The sequence below is a fragment of the Filicampus tigris genome, chromosome 17 (assembly GCF_054856515.1).
Source record: "Filicampus tigris isolate MCC_2025a chromosome 17, RoL_Ftig_1.0, whole genome shotgun sequence".
Classification (NCBI taxonomy): Eukaryota; Metazoa; Chordata; class Actinopteri; order Syngnathiformes; family Syngnathidae; genus Filicampus; species Filicampus tigris.
In genome coordinates, this window is record NC_141233.1 from 10,913,799 (window position 1) to 10,941,692 (window position 27,894).

Below are 27,894 nucleotides of genomic sequence, written 5' to 3' on the forward strand. Positions count from 1 at the left end.
GCATGCCTATTTAAGTACAGTAGTTAAATCCAGGTTATGGCTTTTCCATTTTGCAGTTGACACCCCAAAACGTTCAATGCCCTAACCAAATGAAGAGCTACCAGATGACGTACTACTGTAATTTCACATTTGTACAAAGTATCCGTGGTAGCACGCCACTTGAAAATGTTTTATTTTGAAGATGGTCCCTCACGTCCTCTTTACTCCCAGCCACACGGAGAAATGTGATTGAGTGTGAAGAAATAATTGGACAGCCCATTATATGGAGTACACTCATTCCATCGAAAAATTAAACAAATAAATAACAAATAAATAAATAAAATACATGGGGGGTGAGCATATGATTATGAACACATGCAGAATCTCATCAAGTGAGTCTGGACATGCATGACAAAAGTTAAGCAGAGCCTGCTGCTCTTCAGCCTTGCTACCAGTGAACATCAACCAATAGTCCCTTCCGATCCGGATAAAGATGTTTTGAATATCCTTCACAGATATCCAGTCGATGAAGCCTTTGCACTCTAGGCATACATTGGCAATAGCATCTACTCTAAAGACACTTTATTTTTGTCGTGTGAAAGTAAACTTAAAAAGGACGTACAAAACATTGACATGTCAATAGAGCTTTTCGCGCCATGCATCTCACGCACGCACACGCAAACACACACACACGCACACGCACAATGAATGGTTGATGAGACCAGTGTTGTCATTGGGTCACGCTTGTACGCATGTTTGTGTGTCCATGCAGTTGCATCTGTGTGATGTCCATGTTCTGTGGGATCAGACGCTGTCCCTGGAAAACAAATAGAGCAAAAGACAGCAAAAGCACCATGTTAAACTGTTATGTTAATCTGTGCATAATATTACAATGATAAACATTTTTTTAAATCCACCACAATCCATTTGTTTCAACACAGTTGCATTATGTTTTACTGCTAAGTACAAAACAGCTGCATTCAACATAACATCTTAACTCATCAACTCAACGTAACATTTTAACTGACGAGTTAAAATCAATATTATCAGGAAAAACTGTAGAACCACACACAGTGTTTTGTATGACTTTCAAGACAAATTCCCAATTTTTCACATTGGAAATTAGCATTGAGATTGTGAATGTAATGACCCATTTTAATTGTCATTAAAACATGAATCCATTACTTTCATTTCATGACAAAAACATGCACGCTGAATAAAAAATCATAAATCCCTCGTCCCATCTAATGGTGTCTCATACATTTGCATCAACTACGGTTGCTTGACTCAAGTCAGGGCTACCTACAATATTGCAAACTTCCCATACATTATGATTCCTCCAATGTATATAATACAGCACCCGTTCAAAGTTTTTCATGCTATTGATTGAGAAGATGTGTCCAAAACTTTAAACAGGTGCTGTATTTCCAATAATATCGATGGAAACATTCCCACTTGAATAATTCAGTTTCCCCCGTCCGACATGCAACAGCTCCCTACCTCATTCCCAACAGCCAGCACACGCTCACCTCTTTATAATGATGTAACAACCCCTGCTCATTACAGGCCAAATTCTGAAATTTAAAATTTTGTCTATTCCACCGCTACCAGTGTTGCCTGCTGGAAACTTTGTCTGAAAACTTCTGCTGCATCGCTCATACCTCCTGCTCCTTCCCTTTCCTCTTCTTGACATGTCAGAGCAGGAGGAAGCTGATATCGCCGGGAGACATTTTCACTCGCCGATCTCACATGGCTGCTGGCAAAAATTCTTCCCCCCCACCCCACCCCCCCTTCTTTTTGTGCTTTTAGTTGTGTTGTTTAGTGGGAAAAGTTTGGTCAAACTCAACCAGAATTGCAACTTGAAAACTTGAATTTATATTAGCAGTGAAACAGGCTGCTGCGGTTTGGGGTTGCTGGCACCAATTAAAATATGCTTTAATGAACGAGTCCATGTCTGTTACTACTTTTAATATATACAGTACGTGCCAAATTTGACAAAACCCAACGGAGCAAGTCAGACCCTGATTAAAGATGAATGTGGTCTTTTCCTCGGTCATACCAAAGGTAACACATTTTTTTAATGGGGAAAAATGTATTAAAAATGTTTTTAAAAAAGCATGATAAATATTATTTCGGTTTTAATTAGTGTCATTTTAATCAAATGGATCAAGTACTGGAATGAAATGTATTAATGCTCCTTCACATTGCAGGCGTCAAATGCAGGATTTAATTGTGTTGAAATGTGCTGTAAATATAAATCCATATGACATTTTATTAATTTGGGATTGAAAAAAGATCTGTAGTCACAGAGAGTGGCATAGAAAATCATCTCTGTTTAATTGCAAATAGATTTAGTGCATTTCATAATGCCTTAGTCACACATTCTGAAGCCTTTTCAATGAATATATTGTTAGCCTATAAAATCAATTTATCTTTTCATTTTACCTTGCTGTTACTGTCGCAATGTCAATAAAAAATGCCAATATGCTTGCTAAAAATGCTTTCTTTCTATGCCTGTGTAGAATTTCCGTCATCTAAGTAATCTGCATGAGTTAACTCTAGGCAAAGGGACTGTTCCTGCTTTTTTTTTTGTGTTCGTTTTCTGAAAAAGTTAAAAAATTATTTCGGCAATTATGCTAGGAGGTTATGAGTATCCAAACATGAATTATGGGGTGTATGCTCAAAATTGTACATTGTGTTTTTTTTTGTATGTCGAGACATGCAGATAAAGTTCATACATATTTTTTCAGGCTGTGATTGTATAGTGTGTTTACACTATGTGCTGGTTATCAAAAGCTAAACACGATAATGCCCTTTGCTACTGCCATTCACCGCAGCCAATAATACTGTGGCACTACTCAGCTTTTGGCTTTTGATGTGATAATGGTTGTGTGTAGTCATTTGCAGTATTATCTAAAATAGGATGACTGTGATGTCACAATCAGGCCAGAGAACGGTTTGCTTCAAGGTATGTTTTCTGACACTGACAGCTTAGAAAAATGTACTTGGTTGAGTCATTTCAAACTTGTTGTGTGGGCAGGCACTCCAGAGAGCGAAAATGTGAGGAAGGTCTCTTGTTTACATGATTCTAAGATATGACGTTTTGAGGTTATGAATGGTGCGTAAGAAAGTAGTTTGTGCAATGGTGTAGGAATTCTTTGTCACGCAGTACAATAAGGCACGCTCAGTTGCTGTCACAATTGCATTTTTTTAATTTTTATTTTTTTATAATGTAGATTGTAAATATTTACTGAAGTTCTGATTTCAGTATTGCATGTAACGTAGGTTAGTGAAATGGACAAGACCGCATTCCCATTTACTGACAATTCAGGTTAATTCACAGCTGTTGGAACGGAGGACTTGTTCTCTTACATTTTCCCTTTAATACCACTTGCATGCGGATTAAAGGTCAAAATATACCAACGAATGTTTGTGTGGACCAGACCTTAGGTGCACCTATCCCCCCCCCAAAAATCGAAATTATATAACCTCTTGAGGGTCTACTAAATCCATTCTTTTTCATTACGAGACTCCATTGCGACTGATTAATCCCAATTTAATGTGTGGCGATTTCAGATGAGGACTAATTCCTGAACGTTTGACCTCCGGGTTAAGCAATCTGTCCTCTTTAGTGGCGGCTACTACTGTACATAAATGAACTGAGTCAAATGACCAGATGGCTTCAAACATGACACTGTCCACACTATATTGTCCTACAGATTGATCTCAATACGACTTCACTTAGAAATGAAGAGATGCCACTCGGCTTGAGCGGGACAGTTCGACGAGGGGCCGACCAATGGAGGGCAGCGCGTGTGAAAGTCAGAAAAACAGGAAGCGACTCGAGTGCGGTATCCTCTTCGAATTAGTAAATGTCGGCCGTTCTCCACTTAAGCGTGAACTGCGCTCGTGAGAAATGCAGCCGTGCATGACAAACACACGCAAACACACACCCACGTGCAGACAGAACAAGTGACACCCGGGAGGATGCAACGATTCCCCGGGGGCCCACGTGGCGAATGGAGAATGATAGATAGGCTATCGCTGGTTGTATCCCTCTTGCTGGCCTGTAATGGAATGATCATTACAGCCACGTTATTCCCTCAAATCCACACTTGGGGGGGGGAGAGGAATGGACTTGGAAGCAGCATTTGGTGATTTTGATTTACGAGCAACAGGGAAGTGTTTTTTTTTTTTTTCTCTTCTCCTCAAGCTTGGCAGTGATGGGCAATTAAAAGGACACACACAACATCCAGCCACCAGTGCATCCACCAGCTGCGGCCTCTCATGGAAGGAAGTGTTTTCAGCAAATTTGCTTCCTTCACGTCCCCCTTTGAATGGCGCTATTCATGAAAGTAGCCTCCAGTCAGGCGGCGCTACTGCTGCTGCCACGGCACATTTACACACTTGTTCGCCTTTATCCCCGCAAGTCGGAGGAGGCACACACACATACATAAATCCACCTGCACACACTCTCACATAAACAGACGGGACTCTTCTGGTCCAGCTCATCCCTGCAGGAGGGCCTGTGCTAATAGAGGCAAACATACAAAAAGAAGATGGGGGCGGGGGGGGGGGGGAGAGGGTCTGTTGCATGCTTTTAGTCTGCTTGTGCTTAATGGAAGAGTTTAAGGTGGATGGATGCTAGGGTCAGAGGCTCAACAGTGTGGGCGGTGCTGTCAAGAAATGTCGATGTGAATCTATCGTCAAATGGCAGCAGTGAAATATCCAGCCATCCATTTTCTATTGTGCTTGTCCTCATTAGTGTTGCTGGTGAGTTGGAGCCTATCACAGCTAAAGTTGGGTACACTCAGTTCTGGTCATCAGCGAGTCGCTGGTCATATATAGACAAACAACCATTCACACTCCCGTTTACACCGACGGGAGTTTTTAATTATCCTAAGATTGATGTTGTTTTGGGATGTGGGAGGAAGCCGGAGTACCCGCAAGCCCACGCAAGCAAACTGTAAACACCACAGAGGTGTTTCAACAGAGATGCAAACCCACATCTCCAGGACAGACTTGTTAAGCACTCTCCCACTGTGCAAATTACAACCACAAACTGTATACTGTACATCGTTAGCCTTGTAGCATAATTGCCAGAGTCATTTTTCAATTACTGTCACGACATCAATTGTTGTTTTTTTGGTTAGATACACAGATACGGCTCATTCAATGTGAATATTGTGAAAAACGCAACTTATTTAAATAATTAAATTAAGCACACGGTGCCCTATTTTCGTGCCCAGCGTAAGTCTTGCACAAAGCTTAAGGGGGGATGGAACACAGCTGACTTATGTGCAATCCAATGGAAGCGGCTCTCCTGATTGCCTTTAAACTCACCGCAGAGAGAGTCACACAGTCTACATGGTATGTAGATCAATGCAGATCGATGCGTGCAAAATACATTTGAAAGGAACTGCAAGATGTCCACTTGTGGATGATGTGAAGTTGACTGCTGTGGGGCGGACACTTGAAGGCCGTCTTTTAGCCCGGATTGCGAACAAAAACAAAAAAAATTAACCATTTCATGAAATCAGAATATGACCTAAAAACCAATCAAAGTTAGGAATACAGGAATTGACCGTCTAAAATACATGTTGTTCAGAACCTTGTGTCATATACTTTATTTTGCATTGGTTGCCAGGTGTGCCATTCACGTGAGGCAAATAACCGCCTAGGTCAAATAGTGTTGATGCCTCCCTATTACCGCCAGTAAAATTAAATTCACTTTCAGAGAAAAGCTGCACCTACTGAGGCTTGTAAACAGTCAAAGATTAATAAAAGGGTAGAATTTATTTTTCCTTTTCACCATTTGACAAACAAAATTTGAATAATTGTGCAATCCCCTTTTAAAGCAACTTTCAAATTATTTATATATTGAAAAGTGCGTGTGTGTGTGTATATATATATATATATATATATATATATATATATTTTTTTTTTTTTATATATATATATTTTTTTTTCAAACCAGGTCTTCCTGAGGAGGATTCTACCAATATCAAGTTGTTTTAGGTACACTTTTTTTTGCATATTTTCCTTTAACTGCCAATCCTCCCCTTAAATCCTAAACTGTCTGGTTTACATCATTTTAGTCTGATGGTGGGTGACCCAATACAAATAGATCTAGGATCCCTATTCAGACAGTCTCTCTGACAGTGTCAATCATAATAATCACAATACCAAAATAAAATAAAATAAAATACTTTTGCTGTGCAGGTGTTCCTATTGATGTGTCCGGTGGTCACAAACAGGACAGAATCCAAATTGAGGGATTGAGACTTTGTCATGAATTAATTTTGACATCCACTACAACATTTGATTTCTACATTTAACCCATGCATGTGATTAGCACTCAGATAATTAACATGGATAATTTATCAGTAGCGTTGATTACAAATGATATAAGCACCACATCCTTCCTCCCTGTCTAGTTTTGATCTAATCCACATTTTTAATTCATTATTGGTGATGATTAATGATGCAGTGCATTATGTATTTAAATGAGCACACACATAACCACACACTGTCTTCGGTGTGCAGCCAATCTGCAAGTTCAAAATAAGCTCCATCAAAAGAAAAAGCAAATGTGTTTGATATTTATTTTATGTTAAACACCCTGACGTTTGCTGTGAATATAATTCAAGTGCAATCAATCACGATGTCAAACAGGCGTACAGCCCTGGTTTGGACTGGCTGGTCCGCTTAGCACATATATATATATATATATATATATATATATATGTATATATATATATATATATATATATATGTATATATATATATATATATATGTATATATATATATATATATATATATATATGTATATATATATATATATATATATATATGTATATGTATGTGTGTATATGTATATATATATATGTATATGTATATGTATATATATGTATATGTATATATATATATATATATGTATATGTATATGTATATATGTATGTGTGTATATGTATGTGTGTGTATGTATATGTATATATGTATATATGTATATGTATATATGTATACGTATATATATATGTATACGTATATATATATGTATATATGTATACGTATATATATATGTATATATAAAAGCAGAAGTACTCACCCTTTACTTACTGAAGCGTTTGTACTCCGTTACTTCCCAATACTGGTTACATGTGTCTCATTTGACGGCTGGGTTTTTCAATTTTAAGCCATAGACCACATCAGGGGGCCAGGAGGACTGATGCAGATAAAAAGCCCCCCCAGAACCGATGTGATGTACACGCACACATTTAGATGTGCACATCATATATTGTAGGTGGGAAAAACACATGATGCCTGCCTACACGCATGCATCATAAACTGTTTTTCTCCTTTGGAAAGCATTCAGGCTAAGTGTCAAACCATACATTTACCTGATGTTGCAACAGCCTTATTTAATCTGCCATAATAACACCATAAAAGAAGAAGTTGTTGAAAACATTTTGTCATATCTGTGTTGTATGTCAAGACTTGCTTTCTTATGTGAAAGTAAATGTGTTTTTAAAGACACAGTCCGTTGAGGGGAAAGCGTTTTTGTACATTGGATTTGGATGAATGTCTCCCAGAATAGACGGGTACTATTTTTTCCCCCCGGAAAATAAGATGAATGACGGACGACGAAAGGGTACCCATGCTGTAAACGGGTGACGAATAACGGATGCCCAGTTTTTAGTAAAAGGCCCAGCTCTTTTAACGTATTACTTTGGTTGCCGTTTGTTGTTCGTTTAGCAGCATTAAAGGGAAATCCCATAGCAATTTAATTGTGGGAATGTGCCAAAAAAGAACCAATTTTGTATACATTGGATAAAAATGCATGGGAAAATGCTAAATGATAGTCACCTGTATCTATTCCTAAACTCTTATTTAGGAAGAAGCCTCCCTACAAACAAAAATGGTAATCCATGATTTAATTAAAAAACAAAACAAAAAAAAACCACTTTAATTATTGAACCATTCTACTTGCGACGAAGATATAAATAATAATAGTAATTAAAAACTCTATGATCCCACTGTCATACATCGCACCAAAAAAAGCTCTGTGAAATGAGTTCCTATTCCGTAGCCCCCTCTCTGAGAAGAGATGGTAGGTGTTTATCGAAAATTCTATGATCTTGTAGTTTTGACACCTTGAATGGTATCAAATAGTATCTCACACATTTTCCACCATTCACCATTAGAGAGGAGGTCTCTGTTTTTATTTTAAGATTTATTTACACTGACATTTTGACTCAAAGGTGTCATGGTCCTCCACAAACCAGGAAATAGCCTGCTAATATACAGATGGACAGACAATTTTTTTCACTTTTCACAATTAGAGCAATTTATTTTTTGCTTACTGCCATTTGGATGACAATGAAACAATTCCTCCTGCACCACGATCAAACATGGTACAGTCTAGTCATCATACACATCCTCTGGAATCGGCCCGATAACAAAAGAATAAACCAACAAATAGAAAATGTGGTCACCATAATTGTTTCACTTTTTGCTGTTGCCCCAGAATCGAAAATAGCATTGTTCTATCATCTTGTATCATCCTTCAGGAACATGGAAGTGGCCTGCAACTCTTCACCGTTGGCAGAGCTCCATTTATTTCCACACTACTTAGCTTCGTGTAGCTGAATGTTTCTCTTGCACGTGTAGTGTTACAATATGTGGCCCTTTTTCACATAAAGTAGTTCACTGTACATGCAATTTCACCTCCAGGCTGCAAGTCCTAGCAAGCCACTGAACAACAAATACTGAGCCTGTTTTTTTTTTCTTATATAGAAATGATAACAATCTCTGTAGCTGTGACCACTCTTCAGGCTTGTTTCTAAAAAGCCATATGGTGACTAATTAGCGATGAAAGCGTGGGAGTATTGTGTGGCTGCAGAGTAATAAATTCAGCTCCCAGGTGAAGACAATGCATGCTTGAAAGAAACAGAAAGGCTTCACGGAGATGGAGACACATCACTTGTATGCATGCATGCACAAAATTAAGTAGCGATTGCTCTCACTGCATTTAGTGAGAGTCAGTTCTGTAAATGTAGTCCCAGCACCACTGACAAAGCAGTATTTTAAAATAGCAAGCATGCCATGTGTTCACCTGGTCATCTCCATGGTGTCCTTGGTGAGGTACACAATCCAGTAGACCAAGTTGAAGGCGCCGAAGGAAAGCGGGAAGAGGATGCGAGAGTATTTGTCGATGATGCTTGTGCCGGTCAGGACGTTGTTGGCCGGCACGGCGGAGCCTTGCTGCAGGAAGGCCTGGGCGCTAACGGGCGGGTTGGGGAAGGTTTTGGCTGGGCGTTCGAAAAGGGGCGCCGAATTCATCCTCTTCTTCAACACGTTGCTCGCATCCGCCTTGGAGAGAAGACGGAAATCTACATTAAAGGAGGTTGAGCATGATGTAACATGAGGACATTAATAATAAACACGGTGCTGTTTTTTTGTTCTCACACATGATCACAATACGCCTATGCAGAAAAAAAGGCATCAAATATCCTAAATCACTACAATATTAATAGTTGTATTATTAAACAATGAATAAAATATTTGAAAATCTGAGAGATTAAAAGGGAAATCTGAAAGTTAAAACACACCCTTAGCGATGTAAATTTCTTATTTAGACAGCTTTTGGGTTGATTCCGTGCATGTGTGGATGTAAAAACTTAGTTTAAAATATTAATAAGCAGCAGACAAGAAGTTCAACAAAGGGAATAAATGATGTTTGTTTATTTCTAAGATCATTTGAACATTTTTGGGGGGGGGGTTAGAAATCCAAAGTTTCCTGTGTATTGACACATGGTTATCAGCATGCCTCATCAAGTTTGAGTAAGCCAAGCCCATGCTGCACCGCTGTAAATCACACGAGGTGTGCTAGGAGAGAAAAACCAAAGTACTTCTGGGAATTGGGTCAGAAAACACCATGTTGCCAGCAGATAGAATCAGCGTGAGAGCGAGACTGCCAGCCAGCGCAATAATCCAAAGAAAACAGCACGGAATCTTTACCTGCAGTAGCCCAGAAATAGAATAAACATTGAGCTACAAAATATCCCAGTCGACTCCGCAAAGAATAATAACATCGTAGCAAAAGTAAAATCAATATTGTGTTTTACCCACCCTATATATCAGATCTGTGTTATACATCTTTCTTTTCAATTCATACATCATTATGTTTCTTTTTTTCACTTTTTTTTTTTTTTTTAATTAAATTGTATTTTCTATTACGCTTCTCCATTAGCTACTTCACGGTTCATTGAGAATGAAATCAGGGCTAGAGGTTACTACAGCCGTGTCAGAAATCTTTGTAGCCGCAGTGATATTCCAAAATATATTGATACATTATTTTCTCTAGCCCACCTTTTAGCTCCGGGAGAGAAAAAATCCTGGAGTTGTCCCTATTGGGAATGATGGAAGATTGGCACAGCATTGCAACTTCACCACACACCAATAGCACTGCTTGACTCACTACTGCTCGTAGTAGTTGGTGTCAAGGAAGTATTATTGTTGTCATACAATTCGATTGACAGACATCTGTGGGCTCATCTCAAGTCTTTTAATTGCAACATTCCTTGCTCCTCACCACTCAAAACTTTGAAGGTGACTTGGTAGTACTTCTAAGTTATTTTACAAGTTACTTTACACTTACCATAAAATTAAAACAGCTAGGTTGACTAATACTCAGAGCTGGGCAATCCGTCTGAGGGACGGAACGGTCCGTCCATCCGGGACTACGCTTTATTGTATATATCCAACTCCTATGTCATGTTATTGTTTTGATGCACTGTTTTTCTGGTTTTCTGTTGTTCTGCTCTGGTCTCCCTTTTCTCACTGCCCGTCACCTCTCAAACCTTGTTCTGTCAGAATGCATTTCCAATAAAAATACCTCTCAATACAAACAACAACAGAGGGACTCAATCAAACTCTCCCGTTGAAAAGCAAAACTGTTCCAGCGTGAAAAAGCAAACTGATCCACCATTCTGCATGAACAGACAGCAGAACAGGACATTTAAAAAAAATAAATAAAAAAAAGACAGAATGATGGAAGATGTGAGCAAAAACCAAATAGGACTATGTCATATTTTCCTTCTGGATTTTACAGATTCCATTGTAAGTCAAATAGAAAACATGGAAAATACATATGCATAAACATTTCTTCATTTGCATGGAAATTAAATGGTGTTTTTTCCCCATAACCCTATTAACTAAATAACAAACAAAAATGATCAAAATATTACCCCTCACACGTTCAGATTTGTAGCCTTTGTAGATTTTGCTCCACCTGTGTCATTTTGTCTGTTTAAATAGACTTGAAAAGAACTTCCGACGGATTACCCAGAGGTGTCGAAATGTAAACACAATCTGTAAGTAGAACTACAGGCACTTATGTTTAAAAAAAAAATAAAGAAAGAAACATTTTAAAATCAGCCAGAAACATTTACGTAATGTCTTCCTCATATATTAACTTTCAGTGCTCTCAGAAGAAAAAACAAATCACTGGACACGACTTTGCTGCAAGCTAAATTGTGACAGTATAATCAGGACTGCAATGACAACAACAAGACAAACAAACCAACATGAACAAAAAGGCTACAAAATCAAACAATTCTTTCAAATAAAGCGCTGGATGGGAAATATCTTGCATCTCCAAATCTGTTGCTTTTGTTGTTATTCCTCCCTGGCTCACATTCTTCCATATTGCTGAGCTCAGTCAATTAAGAGGTCAAACACTTTACCTCTCTTTTTATAATTCGTGTTGCCACTTTATATACTTTCTATTATTCCATTGCATCCCATTTGCCTTATTGAGCCCTATTTTAGGATGGAGATTTGGAGATTTATTTTTGGATGCCATGGGAGGGTTTCCTGAATTCTATCACCAGTCTGTTCATCAATTTCACCACACGATGCGTGTGCGTGGGGGGGGGGTGCATATATATATATATATATGTGTGTGTGTGTGTGTGTGTAGTATACATGGCAACAGATCCCATAGAGAAGCTTTTTTCTGATAATGACACACTAGCTTGGTTGGCATCTTGCTGGTCAAATCCAAGTGGGATGCACTCCTCTTTATCCTCTGCTCTATATTTTTACACACACAAGCGTAACCCTGTACACGCGCACACACACAGACATGGCACAGATGGTCACTTACTATTGGACTAGTGAATATAATGTTTGGAGATGTGTACTGTATGTGCGGGGGTGGTTGCAATCTATGTAAACGTTTTATGTGCGTGCATGAGACAGTGGATGTGTGCGAAATAAGGTTAACGGAGATGCACATTGCCAATATGTGTGGTTTGGGAATGGGTTGATAGGAGGTCATCCGAGTGGGTGGCGAGTGGGTGTTAACATGCTTGTGGAAAGTTACCTTTATGCAGAGTATATGTAAATACTGGCTATTTAATACATTACTGAAAACGAGACAACAGTAAAGTGTTAATCACTTTAGCAGCGTTTGGAAAAGAATGCAATTAATTGGTTACAGTATGTGGTGCACTCACTGGCCACTTTTACTCACCTTACTTAGCTTCAAAAAAGGGGCAATTATTAGAATCAGCTCTTAATATAATGCAGTGTGGTTCCATCACCATTGCAAACTACAACCACAAAAATAAAACTGCTAAATTACCTTATTTCTGTGGTGGAGATGTCTAATTTATTCAAACAATATTTTTAGAATAATGCTCAACAACATTACCTTAAAATCATAATTTATGCTAAGTGAAACTGAATTTTAAACAGGACAACGATGGGTAAATGCAGTGAAAAGGCAAGATCTGAGGCACACCGGACACAAAATGTCAGTTATTAATCACCAGATAATGTTGAGTCGTTTACAACATGCCATAAAACTCCACACCGTAATTGAGCTGCGAGATTGCTTACATATTTGGTAGGTGCTGCTGTTTTGGTTAGCAGCAGAGTTTGAATACAGTAGATGCAATAGTGAATTCTTTAGTATCCATGTCTGAATGACAGCAATAATTAACTGAGATAATTACACTTCGTAGCCCTTTTTTCGTGATGGGGAAAAATAAGAGACATCTGTTTTACTTAGTGAATGGTGCAGCTGATGGATAATTAGGGGATTGCATCTAATAGATGGCCACTATTTGAGGAAAAAAGCTATATGACACAATGCTTACTCAGTGTAATACTATAAACAAGAAGGCTTGTCAATCTGGTAAACAATGTTGTCACTGCCAAAACGAAACAGATTCTTCTATAGGAGCAGTTTTATCAGACCAACACAACAGTTTGAGCATCGAGCAGCTTGCTGGTTTCCCCAGACTAAGGGAGATGCTGGTGCACTATTTTAGAGTTTTGTCATTGTGGGATTAATATGTGTTCTTCTGTTTCATTACTCAAGAACTGAAATGTTTTTTTAAGTGGTGTCCCAATTAAGGAACGGCATCCATCCTGCCACTTCCTTTCTTTGAACATCAATTACGTCAGAATAAAGACTGTTCCAATTTGAAGACTCCTTCAAATGCAGACACCAAATGTGGCCTGCTTTCCATTTGTTTCCTTTTTTTTTTGTTGCAGAACACATTGCTGCTATCCATCAAAGCCACCTATATTCCACGATTCATTGTCTGCTACTGCTCTGTCCTAAAAATATTTTCATACATCAGCACAAATTAGAGAGCATATTTGAACTTCAACATACTCAAACACCAGATATGTAACCTGCGCTGACATCCACCAAGAATCGTGATGTTTCTTTTTTCAGCATATTGCCTGGAAACAGGATATTTGCTAAGTTTTTAGATTCCAACCTTTGATGGGTATATTTGCCTTCAATCAGTAGAGGCACTGGCAACTAATTTGTCTAGAGAAGTCAAGATTCCTGCCTTCACCTATGGTCACAAGCTATGGTTCATGACCAAGGTTATTGTGGTTAAAGAATACAAACAAAATAACTAAAAATGAAAAAAACATTTTCTTTAACACAATAAAAGTGAAAATGCTTTTAAAAATGAAAACTTACTGAAACTAAAGCTCATCTAAAACTAACAAACCTTCGTTTTTGTCTTTGTCAATTGATATCATGCATGAACTTTCATTTTATATGGATTTATTTCATTATTGCTGTAAATCCGTACAGAAGAAGGAAGGCCAAACAGTCATTTGAGAATTATAGTTTACTTTACTTTATTACCCAACACTTTGTTTAAACCTTCATTCAACAATCCATATATTAAAAAAATAACTAAATGACTACTAAAACTATTAAAAACTGTGGGACGGAATAGCTAAGTGGTAGAGTGGTCATCTCCCAACCTAGAGGTTGTTGATTCGATCCCTGGCTCTTATGACCATGTTGACTTGTCCTTGAGCAAGACACTTAACCACCAGTAGCTCCCCACTGCGCCATCAATAGGTGAATGCGGACTTGCGCATTGAGTGCCTTAAAACGTGGAAAAGCGCTATACAAGGATTTTTGTCATAATAAAACTAATAAATACTAACAAACCTGCTCTAAAACGAATTAAAATTAACTGAATTAAAAAAAGTCTAACCCTAAAGTCAAAACAAAATAAAAATTAGCTATACTAACTATTATGGAAAATTCAAAACTATTATAACCCTGGTTATGGTTGAAAGGACAAGATCAAAGCAGCTGAAATGAGTTTCCGCCACAGGGTTTCCGGGCTCTCCCTTAGAGGGAGGGTTGAAAAGATTCCATTGAGAGGAGTCAGATAAGGTGGCTTGGGCAGCTGATCAGAATGTCTCCTGGACACCTCCTTGGTGAGGTGTTCCGGGCTTGTCTCACAGAGAGGATGCCCCGGAGAAACCCAGGACAGGCTGGAGGGACTATGTCCCCCGGCTGGCCTTGGGAATCCCCGAGCAAATCTGGATGAAGTGGCTGGGGGAGTTGTAAATCTGGGATTCTCTGCTAAAGTTGCTACCCCTGTGACCTGGATAAGTGGAAGAAAATGGATGGGTGGATGGAAAAAGTCAACATGACGTCAGTCAAGGTTTACATCCAGGCAGACATCCTCTGAATTGTGCAGCATTATTCTGCTCAGTACGGCACAGGCATGGAAACAGGGGTTCGGAATATTCTGGGGAGATTTTCTTTTTGCAAATGCTTTTTGCTATGGCAGAAAATTAGCTTGCTGTCAAAAGAAGCCCAACCTCACTTCAGCTACTTCCACATATACCGCAGGTTTGGCACCACTCCATCGGAAAGCATTACTAATCAATACGAGACTAGCATGAAACGAGTGCAGAACATGTCCAGCAAGTATTCCATCTTTTTAGAATTTACTGTATATTTAATTGGAATTAATCAAAGTGTTTTCCATCCCATGTGGTTGGACCAAACTCATGTCAAACGCTTGCCTATCCAAGAATGCCTCTCGATAACGAGCCACCAACTCACACACCACCCAAAAAAGTTTTAACAAGATCCCTTTCCCTTAATTATCTAGCATTACCTGGTCCGTGTCAAAAAATAATCACTCATTTCCTGCTGCGGCTCTGCAGCCATAACAAGTCGTCATGTTAAAAATCGTGACTGGATGACGGCTATTTCTACCCATGGTCGCATGCTATTTTCTCGCTTTCTTTTCATTGCCCTCCTACATATTTTGGAGAAAGCAGTCATTTTCTATGAAGCCTCCCTCCCACTCAGCTCTTTTCAGTGCAACTCTCTTACGCACACAACATAAAAACAAAGCCCTACTAGCCTCCCTCTGCACATCCACTGTACTGTATATCTATGCATCTTGGCCGAAACTGGCTCTTCCAGTGTGTTGGGGGCCCGCCCTTCGCATTCCGCTGGATATTCCCTTAATCTATGGCTCTTACATAATATCCGGCACCGTCATTCACAGGGGCAACCACTGGCTGTCTCCTCATGTCATTCTCTGTGGCGATCACACTGTAACAGGGCAGCCAGAGAGGAGAGGCGGATAGATACTAAGGGTAGATGAATAGATAAGTCACTTTAGAAATGGATGAGTGCGTTGTATGGATGTGGGATGCATAATACTCCAGATTAAGCAAGCGAGTGCATATAGAAGCAAGCGTGTATATGTGTTTGAGGGTGTGCAGCAGATTATAGAAGGATGCTCGCTCCTGAATGGAAATGGATGAAGTAGAGATGGCAGGGTTTAAGTGCATGCATGGGCAGTGTATGAAGGAATAATAAATGCAGTAGCCAGTAGAATAAAGTGTGCACATAAAGATCAGAGGAGGGAATCAGTCAAGACACATGAAGGATAGTTCAACTTGCTTGCCAGTTGGTGCAAACTTTCGTGTGCTCGTGGAGTGTATGTGAGACTCCAGCAAGGTTGTCATGAATTTCTTATGAATGAGGTGGGGATGTGTCTGTGAATTCAATGCCCACAATCATAGGTACGCCCACACAGTCTAATGAGGTACAATACAAGAGACTTATAAACAGTACTGTCTTCATGAAAACAAGCAACAACCATTCGATACTGAAAACATGACGTAATATTATTGGATTTAACTATTAGTGTAATTGTTCATTTGCCTGACATTGTTGTATGCCTCCATATTAGCCCTTGTGGACCAGTTCATAGTGTATTCGACCTTTCGGCCAGTCAGCTAAAGCCCCATTTTACCCATTAGTATTACAATTGGAGAGCAAGTTATAGTCTCCAAGAAGCTTATGCAAGTCTCTTGAGCCCCTAGAGGGACTCAATCCCCAAATCCTAAATTCTTAAGATTTTTAACATTAGTGGTAAAAAAAATAAATAAAATCATTCTCATGTTCCGAATTTGACTGTCACCAGCCTGAGAGCTAAAATGTTACATAATCACCTAGCTAATAAGCTATTGAGTTAACCACCTACTGTAACTCTACTGAGAGTAGAAATCACCCTCAGCATGTTTCCACACAGTTAGATACCAACTGCATCTTCTTCTTTTCTTCCCAGCCGACACGTTTTGTAGAAATCAATCCAATAGTTGTTGTGTGATGTTTGCCAACCGAATGACCAACTGGCCAGCCAATCAAACAATCAACAACCAACATACCAGCCATCAATCAATGAACCATCCAACCAATTACCTGACCAACCAACCAATCAGCCGACCCAAACATCAAACACACATTAAAAGTATAGACATTGTATCAAAACAAACTCTTGCCTTGTGCAACTCACACTGTGCAGCAAATACACAGTACCACTCTTTCCCGCCCAAGTCATGCATCTGGATGAAACCTCACTTTACACCTCTGGTGCTAAATGTTTAAGCAACCCTGTGTTTTTATAACAGAATCAGCTGTATACAGTAATTGTAAAAAAAAAAATATACTCAGGGGAACTGTTTTTAGATTTTAAATTGGACAATGCTCATGTATACAGTCAATTTGACATGTGAGACACTTACTGAGGAGACCTCTCCATCATTTCCTGCGCTGGCAGCTGGGGTGGCAGCTGCAGCTGCGGCCTCTTGAGCCGCCGCCTTCATGGCCGCCGCCTTGCGTAGCTCCCGGTTAGCTTGCAGTGTGGAGAAGTAGTTGACAGCCGCAAACTCGATCAGGGCGGAGAAGACGAAGGCGAAGCAAACAGCAATGAACCAATCCATGGCTGTGGCGTAGGAGACTTTAGGAAGGGAGTGGCGGGCGCTAATGCTGAGTGTGGTCATGGTCAACACAGTGGTAATACCTGCATACACAATAATGGGTGGATACGGATGTTATCATTCAGGGTACCATGGTAACCTGGTGCTAACATTGCAATTGTGTGTGCGTGTACACAACTGACTGTTCCTATAACACTCTGCTTCAGTAAGTCACCAACATGTCAGACCAGGTGGCATTTCAGCTCAGTGTGGTGTGCCAAAATGTCACTTCAGGGGAAGTTAATCTGTCCATGACAATATCCCGTGCACTGACCACACTGTGGCCACCACAATAACTATGGTGATTTGCAAACATGGAGACAGCTATTGAGAGTTATAACAGGACACAACCCAAAATGCATTTTTGCTTCAGGGTTCCAATCTCGGCCCAGGCTCACATATGTGGAGTTTATACGTTCTCCCGGTACTTCGTTTTCCTTCCACATCCCCTAAAACATGCCTGATCATGTGATTTGAAGACTCTAGCACATTGGTGTGAATAGTAGTTTGTGTCTGCAAGTTACTGGCCATCAATCCATGGTGTACTGTCAACCCGATGTCAACTGGTATGGGCCCTAGTTGCCCATGAACCAAATGAGGACAAGCGGTGTAGCAAAGTGATTGTTGGATTGGTGGGTTGAATTCAAAATTAATACTGCTCTGTGTTTGTGTCTGTCTGTTTTAGAGTGGTTGCCACTGAAGCAGTCGATTTGTTCCCCCGTTCCGTCATGACCGTATCAAGGTATCCTTGAGAAAAACACTGAAGTCCCAGTTGGTGCTGCATTATCATTATCATCATGATATGTGCTTTGAGTCCCTGAAAGGTACAAACTCTCTACAAGTGAAAACTATTTACCATATACTGTAGATGTCCCTTATGTTGTGGCCAGTAAGCAGTTTATCACAAGGGTACTGCCAAATAAGTTTGAACTACAGTGTACATCAGGAGCAGGTGGATTCAAGTCATTATCTCCATTGGGACTGTTCGCTATCCTTATTAAGACAAATCAAAATTGCTGACATTACACATTCATTTAAGAGGCCTCTTAACAAATTAGATATCTAATTGACTTTCATGGTGAAAGCAAGAAGGGGAAAAAGTAATTGAAGACTGCTGCCCAGGCTTTTACCAAATTTGGGATTTCATTAGCAGCCCAGGAAATTAAAGTACCTAATGGGACTTAATAATACCTCTCTTGTAAGGCATCACTTCCCCAGTGGACAGAAAACTCCTTAAAAACAGTACATCTTCCCCAAGCAATGTGGACTGTCTCTATTTTAAATATGGTGAAGGGAACTGAAGAAAGGCTGTCAGGCCAACACTAACAGGCAAGAAGGAAGCAAAAGAGAGTGATGGGACTAGGGACGGGCTGATGATATGAAGACGGGACAGAAATGAAATGCTTGGGGGGTTTGGGCTTTTGTAGGGGGGGAAAAGTAAGGTACAAATTAGAATACACTCAATTAAGTCTATGAGACTTATGCTCAAGGGACTATAAGCTTTTAGAGCGGATGTTGACGATGCAGTACACAATATACTATAGCCTTAATGTACTGTGCGTGTGCTTTATAGCTTCTCCACGTTTCCATTTTGAATCTCTCTTAGCCATTAAATGCACCTTCCACAATGCACAAACTAAAACAATCACTAATGGATGGCTTTCCCTAATCAACACTATGAACTTTTCAGAAGAACCTTGGGGGTTGCTTTGTAATCTGCACAGACCAAGTTGGAGTGTTAAGGGCTTTGACGGCAACAAGAAATAAACTTGACGAGCTCCTCACCAAAACTGAAGCATACTGGCCAAAAAGCAAACTACATATGGATAAAACACACAAGAGCCAACCTTTGAAACACTGCAGTACAAGACAACATCTTCTGTAAGCCACCAGATAGTCTTCCTTAAACATCTCCTAAACTCATTTTGTGGTTGTTGAAAACTCAGGATGGACACATTTCTAGCCTGTGTCAAGCAAGGAAAACAACTGAGGATAGGATGACTAAAACCCTCCATTGAATATGAATTATTAAACCATCATCCTCCAAGATCACTTAATGTGAAAACATAACACTCCAGCTCACCCTATGTACAATATGTTTTGTGAACGTAAGAGCAAGAGTAGAAAAGTCTCATAACATCCCACAGAATCACAGACTCTCACAAACATAATGCAAAATACAATCCTTCTAGAAGAGATGTACATACAATTTCATTTTCATTTTAATTTATATAATGTTGTAGACTGATGGGCACATCCATTAAAGGAGAAGGAGGAATGAAGCAATACTACGTTTGTTCATGGTACCTCTCCTCTTTTTGAGCCAATCTTTTGATCTAGGCTTGTTTTATTTGGTAAGGTCAATGTTGTGAGAATCTTTCGAGAACACCTTGCATGATGGTATAATTCATCATTACATGATTTAAAATGAGATGCAATTCAACGACATGCAATAATCGAAACTTAAGTATGGCTATTAAATGCTGTATCGAGAAGCCCTCTATAACCCTAAGCCAAAACCAAAACATCTCGATTTCATTTAAATATATCCGGTGGATATAAAAAGTCCACACACCCCTGTTCAAAGGCCAAGTTTCTGTGACGTAAAAAAATGAGACTAAGATAAATATTTCCAAAACTTTTTCCACCATTAATGTGACCTATAACCTGTACAACCCAATTATAAATACTGTATATATTTTCTAGAGGGGAAGTGTGACAAGGACAGGCACGAGCGGTGGATAGTGAGTACAGATGAGGAGAGGCAGGTTCTCTTCAAATGGTCACCTTTCTTTGTCCCTCTTCATTCCAAAAATACAAAAACACAACAAGTGCAACGTGCAAAAAAGTGCATTGGAGGACTAAAATGGAATGTGGATTCAACAGCAGTGGTGACCACCCCCACATTTTCCGTCACATGGACCAGTCCCAGTGTCTGGTCCCCCGGGGAATCTTCTGGCCAGACACTGCCACAGGTTTGCTCGTTACAGAAAGTAAAATTAAACAACTGGGATGATGGTTGATTGGACAAATAAGCACACCTTCTCATAACTGGGTGTGTGGCTGTGTTCAGAATTGACCAGTTACAGTCAAAAAATGTTAAATCAGAGTCAGCACATCACCAAAACTTGGCATTATTGTAGACTTTATATAGAGCCATAGTATAGTAACATCGTATCCCGCAACTGGACTCCTGTCCCAGATAGTTCTGGTCATATTTAGTTTATATACCTGTCCCTTGTAATTGCATGCTCTCCAGAAGGGTCCCAACCTTTCACAATAACATGATATTTTGGATGGAGGTTTTGCAGGTTTACAGGATTGCTGGCCTGCTCCCAAATACAAATACACAAAATAGCACAATGATTTACTGCTACATCTTCTTTTAAATTTAACATGAGGGTACTGGGATTAAATTTGATAGAGATATAAATACTTTTGCACACTTCTCCTATCCATTGCTCTCTGCTTTGTCTCCAACATAATTTTCTTTATGTTTTGCCCCTCTTTCTCTCGCCCTCGCTCTCTCTCTCTTGCTTCGGTGTCTCTTGCCTGCTCTGCTCCTGAGGCTAGAGCTCGGTGGCAACTGTAGCGTAATGTAATGTGAGCGAGCGGAACCTGTGAGTGCTCAGAAGCAGGCCAAGTATAAACATCCTCCCCCTCTCAGCCCTTTGCATGAGCAATTTCAAAAAGGACATTTATTCCCAATTAATTCAGCTCAACCACTGTGGTGGAGGAATAGAGATAATGAAGAAAGGTTAAAAAATATCACAGTCTGTCTTTGTTTGCCTGAGCTTGCAAGGTATTTATTTCAAGAACCAATCAGGGTTTAGCCTGAATGTGCTGGTAACTGAAGAAAGTATGCCTGCTTAAAGTTTACAGATGGAGACTCGCATTAGGGTCAAACTGTAGGCGTAGAGTTGATGCATTCAGTTATTTTTTTTTTTCATTTGACTTCTGGATACTTTAAGAAACACTTCTGGGAGCTGGAACTAAAATTGAAAACTACTTGGTTTAGTCTTTTAGAACATCTCAAAAGCTTGAGAAGCCTTTAGTCTTTCACTTCACACACAGATGTGATGTCAAAGACTAAAGGCTTCTCAAGCAAGTTAAAATAATTCTTACCAAATACCGTCCGAGCTGGAACTGATTCCTTGTTAATCCAGAAGGAGACTTGAGCCAAGATCACGGTCATGATACAGGGAATGTATGTCTGGATCAAGAAAAAGCCCATTTTTCTTTGCAGATGGAAGTGGACGGTCATGATGACATATTCCCCTAGGAAAGAGGACAGTATCTACTTTAGGCAAATTGTCACTTTGTGGACAGAGACATGGTTACTTGCATTCCGGACTGGTTGGACCTGAGACTTGTACCTTGTCTTAAACCTGCAAAAATATACTGACAGTAGGCCTACTCTCTTGTGACTAGCCAATTGATTCTATTCCAAGTTGTTTACTTTTGAATAAGGTATCTGACATTCTGCTAATTGGAGGGGCTACCCAATGTTTTCCTGATGCCGTGTCCTCATTTCTCTACATTAGGACCGTACAGCTACAGTATGTCTAATTCTTAATTATGCACTTTAGGTATCTTCAAAAATAAAATTGCTGTATCTCAGACAAACATCGAGTCTTTCTATAAACCTTGCTCTATATAAATGAGGCACACCCTACAGTACCTTTTAACTTTACAATCAACTCGGGTTTGGGCTTGATCCCTTAGTTACCTAGGTCCAAAATTCCTTCATCTTACATCCATCTTTTTTTGTGTGATACTGATCCTAAATCAATCTTGGAGCACAATCTGTCAGACACATTTTTAGACAATTGTATTTCCAACTTTGTGGGAACGGTTTGAGGAAGACATTTTTGATTTGTGTGTGTCCAAGTGTGCTGCTCAAAGAGATTTTAAGGACTTGAGATTCCCAACACCAAGCACATCAAAACTGTTTGCTATTAACTAGAATGGAGATTGCGATCCGGGTGCTCTCTTAGGTCTGACCTCATGTCTGGAGGAAAAACAAATGAACTCTTTATTTTGATTCATGGTAATTTCCTGTAGGTGTTATACTGTAAAACTGAGCCATACAAATCATGTTAGTTCATGTATGTGTAATGACCCGGGGAATCCAGTACTTGTGTCCAAAAACCTTGCAACCTTAAAATGGTTTCACAAGGATCTTTGCTCACCTGTATTGGACTTCAGTCTTTCACTTGACACTCTCTGACCGATGAGGTCATATTGCAACAGACTGGATGACTCCTGCGGCACCTCGACGGATGACAGAGGACCTTTCTTCCACGTGTACATAATCTCACTGACAGGGTAAGCATCTGCAGAGAATGGATCAGGAGGACTTTGAAACATTTGACACCAGTCCAATTTGGGAATTTTTAAAGACAAAATAGGAGAGTTCTATTGTTATGAGCAATCTAAATTTATTGTCAAAAATCTGCTGTTCATACAATGAATCCCAACTGTTTTCTTTTGCTAATTAATAGCCTGCAAAAGTGACACATGATGACAGACTCCGAGCTGCTTAAATGAGCTGCGCGTTTCAAATTGACATCTATGAAGGGTGTCCTGTCAGCCAGTGAGTTAGTCAGTGACACAGTGATCATTTGAGAGTGGCACCAGCTGTCACAGAGACTTCACAAAACAACAACAAGAATTAAAAAAAAAACTCACAGCTTCCAAACTTGAGTGGGCATGCATGTCCATCCATTGGGAAGTTCATCAGGCGCATTGGGCACTCTGCATTTATAGTTAATCTGTCAGGATAGAGAATAGTTCAAAGGAGTGTTTTCAGTTCATATATGATGTATTGAGTGCATTTTTAAAGGTTGTCTGATTATTGAGAGAATGCAAAGGGTTTGAAGATGCCTTGGATGAAAATGAGCTCTGTGATATTTAATGGCCACATGCAGTATCATAACATTAGTAACTGAGGCTGGATTTACACTGTAGATCAGGAGTCTTCAATCCTGTTCCTGGAGGGACAGTTTACTGGATGTTTTCCATCCCTCTCTGCTGCAACACAACAGATTCAAATGAACAGGGTCGTTATCCAGCTTCTGCAGAGATTGCTGATTATCTGATCATTTGTATCAGGTGTGTTGCAGCAGGCGGTGATGGAAAACATCCAGGAACTGGATTGAAGACCCCTGCTGTAGATCTTATTCCCAGTTCATATCCAAATCCATTATCTATTTTTTTATATCAACTGAATTTCATGAACACCAGGAACAACGGCCATGGCTAAAACACAAATGCCGGTACAGAAATGGAACCGACAAAAACTGGCAGTGGTAACGCAGAGGTAAACAAACATTGAAACATTGTGTGCTCAGACAAACTCTTTTCCCCCTCAAGGTAGGCAGTGTAAGTCATTGAATATTGTGTTTTCGATTATGGCTGCTTCACAATGACTGTATGTCCAATTTCTCCTTTAGCATTGAATTCACATCCAAATCCTACAATTTCTAATGATTGAGATCTCATTCAGATCTGAGGCTATTTGATATCATGCGTTGTCTACGCAGATACCAATAACGAGGCCTAATTTGAGCCTGATTTTCCACTTTTGATCAAAGTCAATCAACGCCTGATTTTCTGGTGTCTGTAAAAGAACCAATTATCTTGCGGTGTGGGGTGTAATAAGAGTGGATATTATTTTAGAAAAGAGTCAGGTTTGATAATTGTAAATTAAACATGCTCAATATTTATAATCAAAAGTCCTACTGAGTGCTCAACACTGTGGTCGATTGAAACGGGCTCCGTGATTGTGACATAAAATGGAACAGTAGCCAATTAGGAAGAAACCTGACGCACCACACACTATAAGAGTATGAGAACACCTCTCGTCACATGTGAGGTCTCTCACATCTTAAAGATTGGTTAAGATATTAATAATCGGCCTGTGTTTAGTCAGCTTCACATTATCATGACGCCAAGTCCTGATTGGATGTCCTGAAATATGTAGTATACAGGTATATACAGCCGTACTGTGGATGTGCTTTTTGTCTACTCAACTTCAAAAGATGATGCAGAATGCAGCGCATCATTAGTTTGGAGTTTGACAACAGCAGATTATGCGTTCAGATGTTCCAATTATTTTCGGGAAATCTGAGCTGGTGCCCTTCATCACACAGGGGAAACTTTATCATCCAGGGTATCTCTCTTTTTGGAACAAAGCAGTTTGTTTGAATTGTAAACCAAAGGCTGTTTTCGCGATCAGATGGCACATATTTTTCTTTGGAATGGCTTTATGCGAGTCTGTGCATCCCTTTTTGGATGCTTTCCTCGTTTGATTCGCTGTCCAGGGCTACATTCGCCACTCTATTCTGGTCTTGGCCACGGCACTGTTACCTCATGGTGTAGAGGATGGTTCCGTTCTGCATGATGCGGAACAGCTTGTTGGGGGTGGTCATGTTGTGAGAGATCGACCTCTTGCCGTTGCGGAAAAACGTGTCTGGTGTCCAGATCTTGCTGACCATTAGGTTGTTGAGTCGCAGGATCTCGATGGGGCCTTCGAATTTTAAGCGCTCGTCAATCCACGTTTGTCGGAAAAACACATCCATCGTGTATTCCTGTAGAGGACGAGTAGAATTTTTACTACTTGTTTACTACTGCTTCCGTGATGCAACTACTCTTCTAACCTGCGGAGACAGGCAGATGGGGAGTGAGCCATGGTTTCTTTGGAACCTGCTGAGCAGAGTGCTGGCAATGCGTCTGATTTATGTTTTGAATTTTCACACCGGATTATTCTTCCATGGCCAACATTTGTATGCACTTCAACATTTCAGTCATCCCTAGACAATTGTTGACCATACATACTTTTAATAACAAATATTGGGCTGTTGAATGTAGCAATTCTATTTTCTTAAGAGCACTCCAAGGAGTAATAACACACGTTTTAAGTGTATGATGAGGGTGCAAAATGTTTTTCATTTTCATGTTATTATGCTGTTGGACTTCACATAGCATTATGTATTACTTGTAATTGAATAAGATTAAAGGAATATTTTCTTAAAAACGTTTGTAAAAATAAATTTAAGAAAATTCCTGTAACATTAATGAATCAAGTGCATTACTTTGTCTTATATGTATTTATTGCCAATATATATTTAATTATAATGACAAACCATTATATGAATATCATTTTCTATATTTATTTATTTATGTATTGCTGACTGGCAAGGAAAATGACTCATAAAAAGGCATGATTGGCCTATTTTGAAGATCCACTGATTCTACAATTCCTTCCTTGTCCAATTAGGAATTCCACAAGAGGTGACTTTCCTGTAGTGTATAATGGGAATGATCCAATACACAAAACCTTTCATTAATCATGCAATTTTGCTCATTTTTTGCATGTTTTTATCATGATCATTGGACTTTGCACTGCACTGTATCACAGGGGCTGTTTCGAATGTCTTGCCCCTCTTGTGTCTAAATAATTCAAGATATACAGGAAAAACTTATTTGCAACCTACAAGTACATGAAAAACACAGTATTGGGTAAAAATACTGCCTAATAGTAAATGTTGGCTAGTGAGTATAAATGTATCCCTGAAATTCCTCAAAAAACACTCTAACCTAGCCTATCTGATTTTATCTTGATAGTTCGGACAGTAAGTTGACTGTAAACAAATAAAATACCCACAAACATTACCACAAGCTGCCATCCAGCTAGTCTTAAATAAGAGTCAATCCTGGATGCTTTGAGGTCAAATGGGTGACCTCCCTGCCCTGGAGAGCTGTTACCCCACCCCACCCCACCCCCCCATGTCTCTCTAAATATATCCTTCACCATCATCACACGATGGTCCATGGCTTTAAACACTCCGCGAGAAGCCCTAAATTGCAACATCACTTTCAACAGACATATAGCACTCGGCCTATCCCATGTCAAGCGGAGCCAGCAGCCTATCCCATCCCAACATCAGCCACATCTCTCTCCCTCTCTGTAACGGGGGATTGTCAGCCAGATTAAAGTCTGACTAAGCTGTACTAATGACATCTGCCCAAATGCTGGAATAATGAAGGCTAGGACTTGAGTTACCAGGGAAAAAAAACAACAAATAGTGCACATTTGCTCTCGTGTGTATACACAATGACCTGGGCAAGACGACACACGCATGTTCATGACAAGTCCCATGAATTAACTTTGTGATGCTTGTTTACATACCATCTCAACATCTGAAACTGGTCCAAAGCTGGTGACAAAGATGTCCGTTTTGACTTCTGTCACTGGACCTACAGCACAGGCATACAAGCATTTATATTTTCCATGTTTGCCACAAAGAATTTTGCAAAAATAATAATAATTTAAAAAGTTAAGAAAAAAACACACAATTTATGTCCCGTATATCTTTATGTAAATATTTTCAAAGAAAAAAAATCTAACTTGATAATAGCGATTTTGCCACACACTGGTACATACAGTAATGTGTACTGTAGTCTTAAAAGAACTAGACCACTGGATTTTTACTGTTTATTTCATGCTATTTCCTTTGAATATCTCCACTGTAGGACTCCATCACATCAATTTAACTTCATTTTCATGCTCACACCGATGGCTTCATGTATTTTCCCAGATTTCACACCAAACAAAGTCACAGTCACACCCAGCATGGAAACACAAACTTGGCTGAACTTTTATCCACTAAAACAACAACAACCCAAGGGTGATTTGTGATTAAAAGTGTATTAAAGCATACCTCCAAATCCAGGTCGCAGCCTGTTGTCGTAGCCGTCCAGTAATCTATCCAATATGCGCGTGATGTTATCCAAATAGATACTGCTCTCACTGTGCTGTGCCCCCCAAACGCTGCATCCGCTGCAACTAAAGCACATGTGCAAAAAATGTGAAAATCACCTTTCAAAAATAATAAAGGAGTTTCGCAAGTGCTGCAAAAAACAGCGCGCTCGTCGCGCGTAAAAGTCCGAGAGTTTGCGACTCACCAAGACAGAAAGAAGCACGTCAAAAGGAAAGCCATTCCTTGTACTATTAAAAAAAAATACAAGTGTAGAAATCCGAGGTCAGCTACGCAAACGAGCACATGCCATCATCATGCGTAGACATGATTTATTATTCAAAAATGTTGTTTTGAGTTGCGAGGCTTTGGCGCGTCGGTCCGGTCCAGCACGACTTGACTTGCTCTCCAGTGCGCACGCCTCACCGCCTCAACCGTTCAGTTGAGAGCGAAATAAATAAAGAAAGAAAGAATACAACACTGAGGAGTTTGGAGAGTGGAGAGCGTGGACGGACACGCGGGAAGGGG

The 27,894-nt window shown here is 39.7% G+C and overlaps 2 protein-coding genes across 2 annotated transcripts in view; one reads left to right on the forward strand and one right to left on the reverse strand.

Moving 5' to 3' along the window:
* The window catches only part of gabrb2b (gamma-aminobutyric acid type A receptor subunit beta2b), a 340,043-nt gene that overhangs the window by 254,832 nt on the left and 57,317 nt on the right, over window positions 1-27,894 (forward strand). The window lies entirely within an intron of this gene.
* Window positions 144-27,843, reverse strand: gabra6b (gamma-aminobutyric acid type A receptor subunit alpha6b). The gene is made up of 10 exons (XM_086057391.1): window positions 27,575-27,843; window positions 27,331-27,455; window positions 26,799-26,866; window positions 24,977-25,197; window positions 23,297-23,379; window positions 22,798-22,941; window positions 21,731-21,883; window positions 17,372-17,649; window positions 9,096-9,352; window positions 144-796 (listed from the first exon to the last, which is right to left on the reverse strand). The coding sequence occupies exons 1-10, from the start codon at window positions 27,607-27,609 to the stop codon at window positions 784-786; spliced, it is 1,377 nt and encodes a 458-aa protein (XP_085913517.1). The 5' UTR covers window positions 27,610-27,843; the 3' UTR covers window positions 144-783.

Excerpts from the sequence above, each read along its gene's own strand:
- gabra6b (XM_086057391.1), bottom strand. The coding sequence starts at position 27,609 with ATGGCTTTCCTTTTGACGTGCTTCTTTCTGTCTTG. Across the intron at positions 21,884-22,797 it reads AAGACTGAAGTCCAATACAG|GGGAATATGTCATCATGACC; the intron begins GTGAGCAAAGAT and ends CCTCTTTCCTAG. Across the intron at positions 17,650-21,730 it reads TCCAGCTCGGACGGTATTTG|GTATTACCACTGTGTTGACC; the intron begins GTAAGAATTATT and ends TTGTGTATGCAG.